General features: G+C 38.2%; 1 protein-coding gene across 1 annotated transcript in view; it reads left to right on the top strand.

Moving 5' to 3' along the window:
- The first annotated feature begins 3,583 nt into the window (after positions 1–3,583).
- Positions 3,584–10,861, top strand: part of LOC144641388 (mitogen-activated protein kinase kinase kinase 3-like) — a 28,071-nt gene continuing 20,793 nt past the window's right edge. Inside the window, exons 1-4 of the mRNA XM_078500402.1 lie at positions 3,584–3,610; positions 6,588–6,695; positions 8,990–9,115; positions 9,834–9,963. Coding sequence (XP_078356528.1) covers positions 6,687–6,695; positions 8,990–9,115; positions 9,834–9,963 — 265 coding nt within the window. The 5' untranslated portion in view covers positions 3,584–3,610; positions 6,588–6,686. The remainder of the gene's footprint in view (positions 3,611–6,587; positions 6,696–8,989; positions 9,116–9,833; positions 9,964–10,861) is intronic.

Raw genomic sequence — 10,861 nt, 5'->3', positions numbered from 1 at the left:
AATCTTTTATTTTTGACTTTACTTACTTTTTCAGGTGACACCATCTCCTCCTCCGCGGTTCTTTGGTCCGATTCCTTCTCCAGCACCACGTAAGTTCAGCGAGATACCAAGATCAAGTTGTTATTCTTTCAATCTACTTGTTGGCATTCTTACTTTAAATAGCATTTACATTGTTTTTCTCACGGCAGTAATTTTAAAATGTTGGCTTTTGACTGAAGGGTTCAATTCGGTGGAACTGACGCGGGCCAGGGGCCGGGTGCCGGGTGCACGGTACTGAATTGTTATGGAAAACACGGAGTCTTATACGTTTCTAGAACTTTTACAAAGTGATGGTAGTCAAGTTCTCGGGTGCACACGTACCGTTTTATAAGAGAAAGGATAGCGTTTTAAAGTTATGAAGACATTCTTCGACTGAAACGCCTGTCATTTTCAGTAAGAATATCTTATGTTAAATATGAATGGAAATATCTCCCGTAAATGACCTTGCCACGATTTTGGCCGCCATGTTGTCGAAGTGGGTTGAATAAGAACCTATTGCGCAATACGAGTCTGCCAAAGTATACTTTCCTAAGTACATACCACTTATTTGCTGCGAGAAAGGACGGTCAGGAAGAGACAGATGTACCAATGACGAACGTTGAAACCCTCGGGGGAAGGAGGGGTACTTCCTATAATGGCCTATACGGGGAGGCTCCGCCCGAAAGGGGTACCTTTTTCATGTTTCAGGTGTATATATAAGGGTGGGGATCTCACAAGTTTAGGTATATGAAAGGGTAGGGATATTGGTCATTTAGGTATTTAAAAGGGCCTTAAATTAAAATATTTCGAGCAGACGCACTTTCGTGTGCAACGCAGGCTAACCTTATGCCGGTGTCATTTAAATTTATTAAAAGCTACATAAAAATGGCATTAATTAAGACGTCCTGTTTTATGCACATGTCATGTTTTTTTCAATTTATGAAAGGGGTAACTTTTTCAGTATAAGGTTTACGAAAGGGTGCCTTTTCTCTCAAAATGGTATGTAATGGGGTAAGGGGTTGATTATCGGGTCGGTCCCGCACCCTCCCTCCGGGCGTTGAAATCGTTTGTTGATTATGATGACATTGGTCCAACTCACAAAGTTTAAGTTGTTCTATTTCTTTCCTGATTTTCCAAAATTAGAGTTTGGACGAAATTATTTCGCGGAACGTGTTTGCATAAACTTCCATTTAAACAGTTTAATGACGTTTTTTGTACACGATGGTCCACGTTACACTGAAAAAAATGCTGGTTCTATCAGTTTCGTCGCCGAAACGGGATGTTTACGAATGCTTTGTCGGAAGGTTAAAGTACCCTAGTCATCCTCCGCCATTTTCGATGCCATCGAAATTATGAAAATTGTATGGGGAAGCAAAATCTTATTACATTACTGTAAGTTTTGTTATTGGAAGTCCGTTTAATTACCGTTAACAGCAATCTCTTTCGTTTAGACACGCTCCGCATAAAATATAATACCGAGACTCTCGTATGTAAACTGAAAGAAAGGACTCTAGAAACCCTACCCTACCCTATCCTAAAATCCTATCCTACCCTATCTTACCTATCCTATTCTATCCTAAAATCCTATCCAACCTATCCTATCCTTTCCTATCCTACCCTACCCTACAATATCCCTAAAATCTCATGCTTGACACTTTCAAAAGTGTCAAGCCTCAGATTTAAACCCTATTCAGACCGGGCAGGCTTTTGAGGCCCGCCCCAACTTTGAAGATTTGTAACTTCAAAACGATTAAAGCAACAGGCACCAAACTTGGTGACTTTTTTCTAAAATTTTTCTGACAAAATTTTGCCACGTGATCACCATCTTCGACGTTGCCATGGCAACCATTTTTTGACAGCTCTGTTTTGTTAAATTTCCATTTTGGGGGATTTGATCAGCATTCTTGCTCTGTTTTATGATGACGGACAACGCTCTGCTGCATGTTTGTAGGATATTAACAAACTGATGCCAGTAATTTACTCGGTTGCAAACTAACAGTTATTTCAGGTTGAAGGGGGGAGGGTCGACGATAGCTCATTTTGGCATTGATTCATGAATTAGCACTAAAACTGATAGGACCTGACACACCATTAAGGCCGCCGTAGACTACTTAGCCGAAATTAAAACAATATAATATCAGCAGAACCCGCGGTTACTTCTCTATTTTGTAATTCTGGGCTCCAACCTTATATGTAAATCTGGACATGCCATTGTTGCGACTCACCATTTGGATTTGGTATACTTTCTAGTCAATGAATTGGTGAAACACTTATCCATATTCTTTGTCTTCACATGATACAGAAACGAAACAAGTGTAAATTCTGCAGACCCCACGTAAGACCCCGCAACTCATTTTACAATCAAATGGAATTCCTTTTACTGATTACGTATATACTTACTGGTAATTTTTTTTTTTATTTAGATTAAGATGAATAAAATACAGTCATACCATAGCGACCACCTCTCGTAAGCATCCAGGTCACCTCGAAAAGCTTCTTCTAAGGGACCACACCCACGATTCACGCTTGTGTTTTGATAATGTTCACTTCAGAAAAAAAAAACTGCCCCTTTTTACATTCCAGACATTCTTATTACATCATATTGGATTTAACATAAGAATGAATTGATCGTTAGGGCATATTTTAGGATAAGCCGTGGTCAAATGGTTAGTATGTGGACTTCCAATCGAGAAATTCGCAATGTTGATTTCACAAGAGCAGAGGGTGCAGGACTACTGTTTCATAATGACAATATGCTCGACACAAATGCAAGTATCACAAATGCAAGTTTTCCTTGCACGTCTGACACCTATATGTTTTGCCTTTAAAGGCCGAATGTCATCAGCTGATGCCATAACATCGTTACAGTGGGTGCCTTTAGATAAGAGACGTTATGGACATAAATGCTGCCTCGTACAGAGTGCGATTAAGGAAGACATTCCTGAACATCTTGATGTTTTTAGAACAAATTCAATTCAAATTCACGGCTATAACACTAGAAACGGCTACCTTCCCAAATTAAAAAACCAAAAACAGAACGGGGCAGAAACACGACCTTTTTTTAAGCACTAAATGGCTTGGCCTCACTGCCCAAAGAACTAAAGAGGCCAATGCTGCATTTGATTTTAAGCAAAATTTGAGGAAACTTCTTTTAAATCGCTTTCTATCTTAGGTTTTAATTATAAATATCTTAGTTTTTAACCATTTTAACAGTTTTTATCATTTTTAGCATTTAAGATTGTCGAGTTTGCTTTTAAATATTTAATTTTTATTAGTAGAATTTTTATGTTTGAAGACCCTCCTGAAAACCACTTACAGTGATTCAAGGCTTCCTTATTATTATTATTATTATTATTATTATTATTATTATTATTATTATTATTATTATTATTATTATTATTACTATTATTATTATTATTATTATTAGAGGTGGTTGGACCGTAGGGAAATGGACGCATTTTTCAGAAAAGTTCGTTTCTCTCCAAGTATTTACTTCTGTCATTTTAACCATTAAATTTATCTTTTACTTCCTGTTGAAAGGCTTCCCAATGGGATTCAAGGAACACTTATTGGGGCAGGAGCCTTTGGCAAGGTATTTTATATCTTCCTAGTAACCTAAAACGTGGCCAGCATACCATGTTTAATAAATTGAATAGAATCGACACAATTTTTATAAATGGAAATGTCCTTTTAATATGCTTATTAACCTTAACACATAAATTACTAAAAATTGTTCAGTGTAGCAAAGCTTTATTACATTATACAACTGTTTATCTCAAGCTATGGCCTCTTGAAGAACCGGTGGACCAATGGTTAGTGCTCTGGACTTTTATCGAACGGTCCGGGTTCAAGCGCCGGCCACGTCTTGTATTTTGCGCTCTCGGTCAAGACACTTTCGCGCTCTTTCCATCCAGGAATGTAACTGATATCAGTAAACGTCAGGAAAACTTGGCAAAATGCCTAGGACTAACTTGCAGATGACAATCATTGTGCAAGGGGTGCAAGTCCGTAACAAGGATTTTTCATGGGGGGGGGGGGGGGGTACGTATGAGCGCCTCCGGCGCAAACTCCTGAGCGCTTTAGGCACGAAAACGTAGGGGTGTATGGGGGCATCCTCCCCCAGGAAATTTTGAAAAAATAGGTTATCTGAGATAGCATTTCGTCCGTTTTGAAGACAGTTTGTAAGGAAACCAGGCAGGTGAAGGTGAAGGTGGCAACGACAATAATCTGGTACATTTTTTAAATTCAAAAACGTATTTTTTTAGAAACAGAACCTTTAAACGTAATTTACAATGAATAGCTAACAATGCCGGCAGTACATAAAGGAAGGCAGGAAATAGTTAGCTTTCATTATTTCAGTGTCAAATGGTAATTAAATAAATCAGCCTGAGAGTTGGTTTGTTGATCTTTTAGCACTGTGGCAAGCTCCAACCTTCTTGGATGCTTCCAAGCCCAACAAGTACCCAGTCTCCTCTCTTTTTTCTAGCGCCTGGAAATATCAATGGAACCTCAACGGTTCGACTATTCGTGACTATGAAGGACATTTGGCAGAATGTATTGTTGAAATTAACCTAGAATCACACAATTCGGTCTACAAATGGTGGACCTTCAACCCAAAGGACCATATTGAATGTAAACAGTATAGGAGTACAGGAATACCATTTCCCTTTATTAGCCGTATTTATTTATTTATTTTGATGTATTTTTTTCACAATGAGCGGACTTCCAAGGCTCGTGGGGGGTGCAGACGCACCCATCGCACCCCCCCCCCCCCTCCCTATGGGCCTGGGATATAGTAATACTCCTGCTCGCTTCATGCTACAGAAACTGGGATAAGCTGCGGCGGTGTGGACCACCACTGTCAGTGGTCCAAATTGATCCGACTACCTACCTACTTCAAGCTTTGTCCAGTGTAAGTGCAATAATTACAGTCTGCATTGACGATTTTGGGAGAAACGAATCTAAGTAGGCCATACACCGAAAATGTTCCTCACATTATACGGTGGTAAAGGGTTTTTTGTGATCCGAGAAATGTTTTTTAAATTTCCCGTGGATCATGAAATGGCTATTTTTTTCTTGTAAAACGTGATTAGGTTGCAAAGTCGTGAACCTTGAGTCGACCTTTTCTCATGTGAATTGCAAGATGACTAGCTGTTGTTTTATTCTCGTGAAATGCGGTGACTGTATACCATGATTCTTTCTTCCTTCCAAAAAATTATCCACTGAGCGTTTAAAAGCAAGACTACATGTGGTACATTGCGTTAACAGAGGTGCATAACCATGACTTATCAACATTTGGGGCCCCATGTCACTCTAATTTGTCTTGGTTTCGTGAAATGGTTATTTATTTTGTGTGAAACGTGAAACTGCCGTAAAATATTTCGTAAAACGTGATCTAGACCCCCGTTTACCACCCTAAATCAATGACGGAAGAGCTGAGCTATCGAATATCTCACTTGCAGGAGCTAAATGAATTATATAGACAGGGCTAGTAACATTTAACGTACCCAACAGGGTCAGGTGATAATAACGGGAATGGATTGTTTAAACGTTTGGAGTTGTCCTTCAGTAGCATCTTGAATGATGATGAGTAAATGAGCCAAGTGACGCCTTAAGCTACTGTATTTTGCTTTACTTTATTGCGAGCTTTTGCCGGTCCACGGCATCTTCAGGGAAAAAGAAAATATTCTACAGTGCAGGGTATAAGGAATAGGCGTATTTATGTCTTTTTATCTTCAAACGATAAAGAGGGAAAGAGACCTTTTCTTTAAAAAAAAAAAAAAAAAAAAAAAAAAAAAAAAAGAAAATGTGTTTATAGTGGTCATGCACTTAGCTTCATATCTCAACGAGATAGCTAGTTTACAGGCATGCCACTGAAACAGAGGAAACAAATTAATTTTAAATGAACATAACAAGGTTAAAAATCCCAACTGGCAGGAGGCAGACCAGGTGGCTATATACAAAGCGTGGTCGAGGATTTGAACTCGGGACAACCGAGAAACAAATCCAGCAAGTGGCAAGGGCAGGCCTCGAACCGGTGACCTCCGGATTGCAACACCAGCGCCCTAAACCACTCGGCCACGCTTGCCTCCTAATCTAATCTATCCTCTTCCTGTAAAGTTGAACTTCACACAAAACTTCATGTTGACCTTGGGTTCACCTTAATGCTGGCTGGGACTTCGGTGCCTAGTAGGTTAGTTTACTTCGCCAGGTTGGTCAAGCGATAGGGACTTGAGGTTGGGGTAGGGAAATGAGCTAATCGCCCGCCATAACGCTGTATAACGGAAGCCTCAAAAACTTGAGAGAAAAGAAAAACAAAACAAAAACAAAAACAAAAAGAAACAGATCTAGAGAAAAAAAAAGCAAAAACGTATCATTTGATAAGGGGCAATTTACCAGTTCATGCCAGGATATATTTACTGCTTATTAACGAAGTCCCCAATATAATGAGCGATACTCTTCAGCCAAGCCATATTGAGTTACAGTTAACTGTATGGAGCAAAACTCTGATGTAACAAACTTCATTTGCAACTAACGGCACAGACTGTTCCTTACGCAATGTTTTGCAGGTATACAAGTGTCGTCTTATTCAGTCTTATAGCACTGAGAACAGAGCTACGTTCACGGCAGCAGTGAAAATAGTTAAAATAGAGCCTCAATACACCGAAATGCGAGAGGTTAGTCTTGTAATTAATGCCGATAAAAGACATGAAATTGCGTTCTGCATGCCCAGTTCCATACCTTTTACATAAGTACAGTATAAGTAATCTGATATTAAACAAAGTGGGGATTCTTTTGAATTTGTTTGCGGAAAAAAATTTCTTTTTTTTTTTCCTTACTTTTTTTACTCACAAAAGGCATTGTACTTTTTACGCGAAAGGAATAACAGTTTACTCAAAAGAAATTAAATTGACAATTGATTACTGAAATTTTTCAACTAAAACTCGTAAGAAACATGATTATAAACAAAGACCGAAGGTTGCCCGTACAAACTATTTTAAACTCTCATAAATTTTCAATCGGTCTATTATATTTTATATTTTAAACAGATCTTAGCTTTAGTTGTACTGTAGTTTTTTTAACCGGTCATAGTATTTTAAGATTCTTAACTTTCATTGTAATTTAGTCTTTTTCAAAAAGTATTGTTTGTTTGTTTGTTTGTTAGCTTTCATTGTATATCTGAGACTTTTCTCAAATAGTATTGTAAGGTTTTAACCTTTTAACTTGGAGAGTAATCGTAGAATGGGAATCAGGTTTCCCCCTTATTTCTTCTCCCGAAATGTTCTTTTCTTGTCCTTCTCCTGTAGTTTTGATTTTCCTTATAGGAAATTAATGCTTCATGAAATTAACGCGAAATTCAAAAATTCGCGTTAACTTTTGTCAACGTTAATTTCCGCGCCGTTATTTAAGTGGAACGGTTATTTCCATGACCTTAATTTCCATTATTTTGGCCCCAATTTCTTGATACAGTTCAGACGTTCTTGACTCCTAGAAAAGGCATTTAATATTTCATCAGAGTGGAAGTTTGCCGGTATCACTGAATTTGTGAAGAACGCTCGAGGCGATCAGATTCCTTCCCTTAACCCCTACGTTTAGGATTATACGCCTGGTGTTAAAAGACGTGTTCCTGTTGTCTCAAAAAGTGTTTTTCTTTGTGTACGTCGCGTCAATTGCCTTCATTTTGAAATGTTACCCCCTCTTTCGCGTTAATTCCCAAGTAATTTTTCCTTCAATTCGCGTTAATTTCAAATACCTTAATTAACACAAGCGTTAATTTCCTACACTAAAGTAGGTTAGTTTTTTTCTTGGTTAGCTTTCCTCAATGGTTTTGGACGAAATAATCTTCTATCGAATGAAAGTGATGTAACGCATACGAAGAAGAAATTCGAGCAGAGGATTAGACCGCAAAAAAAAATTCCTCCACAAGCAATGGGCGTAAAAAAATAATTCGAGCAAGCCTAACTTCCCCGAAACTCCCCCGAACCCCCCCCCCCCCTCCCCCCTATCACTTTTCTACTTTTCTAATGGTCCGTCCCTAATTAATCTCTTGGTCCTTAACTAAGGAGTGACGTGCGAGCAAGGCTTTTAAAACGCAAATAAGGGGGCGAGGCATATCAAGCTTTCTAAAAGATGGATACAAGGACTGTCACCTATGTATTTTTTTTTAATATTTTAACCCTTTAATCCACGTATAGTATATTAGTGTCAAAGTTGTTTTTTTAATTTCTTAGCTAGGTGTCCCCTATTAGCAGAGGGTTCTCTTTCTGCTAGATACTTCTAGACGCATTACATGTAATAAAGTTCATTCAATGCACAGCTATTTCTTTACTCTGTCGGATCGAACGTCAAGCCTACGCGACAAGAACGAATTGGCATTGTGCATGTTAAGTTGGGGCAGAGAAAATCTAAAGATTGTATTTTTCCACGTAAAGTACAAGGCTTTGAGTTTGGAAAATTCCTCAAAAATTCAGTGTGCCTACTGAAAAAGTAAATTCTTTCCATGCCTAATGAAAAGAAAAAGCGTATAAAACCACGTTTGCCAAGACGTCATATCTCATTTATATTCAGCATGTGCAGGGTCGTCCAACAGCTCCTGTCTCAACCCACGCTTCCTTTCAATCTTGTCGCGCAAGCTTGAAGCTATAATCCGACGACGTTAATTAAAGTAACCGCATACTTTAAGAACATATTGCTAGTGATGACAGCCAGATAATACACCTGGGCATACACTGTAAGCGATTTAAAGCAGTAAACGCAAGTAAAACTTTTAAGTTTTACTTGCGTTTACTGCTTTAAATCGCTTACAGTGTATGCCCAGGTGTATTATCTGGTGTATTATCTGGTGTATTATCAGGTGTATTATCTGGTGTATTATCTGGTGTATTATCATAAACGTTCCATGATACTCATATTTAAAAATGTGAGTATCATAGAACGTTTATGATTTATAGTCATGGCGTTACTCTTTTAGGAAGTAAAGGCTCTCCAAAATGAAATTAGTATTTTGAGGACTCTTAAAAATGAGAGAATCGTGACATTTTATGGAAGTATGCAGGAGGGCAATCAGCTTTGTTTGTTCATGGATTTCATGGCTGGGGTAAGTCAGCTTAGATGTAAGGTGGCTAAACAGTCAATGCTATACTTAGGCAAACATTAACTGGTGCTGTTTTTTTTTTCATGTTCCCTTTTTCCTACTTTTCTAAATTAAATTATCACTTATACATACTTAGTTACATTGTACTTATTTATTTTTATTTATTTTTTCTGCATGGTACTTAATTTCTTATTACTTGTCTCATTTTACTTTTGTCTTCTTTTATGTACAACCTTGTCAAAGCAATTAAATTTTTTTAACTACTCAGCTAACTACTTGGCTAGTTATAATATGGCTAACCCATAATCAATGCGGTCGGTATTAGATTCATGTCACAATTATTTTACAGACCTGGTTACTATTTAAAAAACTTCATTTCCAGCAAACTCCTATTCCCTCAGAAAATCGAAAGTTAGGGCCACCAAATAACGCACGTCAGACAGTTTTTTTTTTCGCATCATATTATGCACACTTTCTCGGGAAAAGGAAGTGTAAAAGTAACCCGGTCTGTGAAAACGCTGTGGCATAGACGTAGATGAGGCTTGCATACTCTAGGTAATCGGCTCCCCTCTTGAAATAAGTTATTACCGTTGGTTCCGCGGTTTGCCGTACCGTAGATTAGTCTAACCCTGTGGCTTCGCGTGACTTGTCGAGTGCAAATTAGTTCTATCGTTGCCACTAAAAGTTGGGATCTCAGGTCTGGTTTTCTGTGTTTTTGAAGGGATCGTTATCTGACCACGTTAAAAAGAACGGAGCTCTTTGCGAATTTGAATCGATAAAATATTCAAGACAAGTGCTGCAAGGAGTCTGCTTTTTGCATTCGATACCTGTAATTCACAGAGACATCAAAGGTAAGTTTCATTAATTAGGTAACGAGTATTTAACAATTATTCTATGAGCCCTCGTTGGATACGAGGTGGTAAATAGCCAACGAGGCGCGAAGCGCCGAGTTGGCTATAACGACTCGTATCCAACAAGGGCGAATGGAATAATTGTTTTATTAAATTCTTTTTTAAGTTTAAATCGACTGGACATTCTATTTTGATGTAAACGAAGTGATAGTATGAGGAGGCGGGAAAATTTGTGGCGTGGTGTTCACTTCTTGAGTTTAATGAAACACACGAGGAAAGCGAGCCAGAGAGTTTTCTTTCAAAGGTTTTCCTCGAACAATCCCCTCTAAAGTCATCTATATATCGTGGAAATTGTGGCAACAGTTAAGATTTACGAGAAGATCCGAAGCAAAAGCTTTTCTGGAAACCACACGTCTTGTGCAAGACGAACGAAGCAAGTGTTTACATTGAACTTGTAATTTACGGCTCCACGGCCGTCATCAAGGCTGCTATATTGTTTGAAGAGAAATTGAGCTCAAAGTGGAACAGGTTTATTGAAGTATAAAAGGACAAGACCAAGATTAAAAGGTAACAAACTTTACAGAAATGCTGAGCCTAATTTTATGACGTACAATGAATGAAACTGTGTCAGTTTGCCGTTCTTTCGTAAATTATTTGCTGCTTTTCTACTTTATTCACTCGCTCTTGTTTTGCGTTTACAAATATTATTAATTAAACTTTTCGCATCAATCATTTTGTTTTGCGTAGTTAATTTTACTATGGCATTTCTATGGTTTTGTAGGCACCGCTGATTTTTTCTTGTTCATAAAGCTCATCAAATTTGCTGTTTTCAACCATTTTTCCGATGGAACTGACGCTTTCCGCAGAGAAATTTTACGCTGAGCGGCACTTGCCGCAC

This window comes from Oculina patagonica, unplaced genomic scaffold, assembly GCF_052425735.1.
Source record: "Oculina patagonica isolate OP01 unplaced genomic scaffold, crgOcupat unplaced9, whole genome shotgun sequence".
NCBI lineage: Eukaryota > Metazoa > Cnidaria > Anthozoa > Scleractinia > Oculinidae > Oculina > Oculina patagonica.
This window is presented reverse-complemented; position numbering and strand designations above follow the sequence as displayed.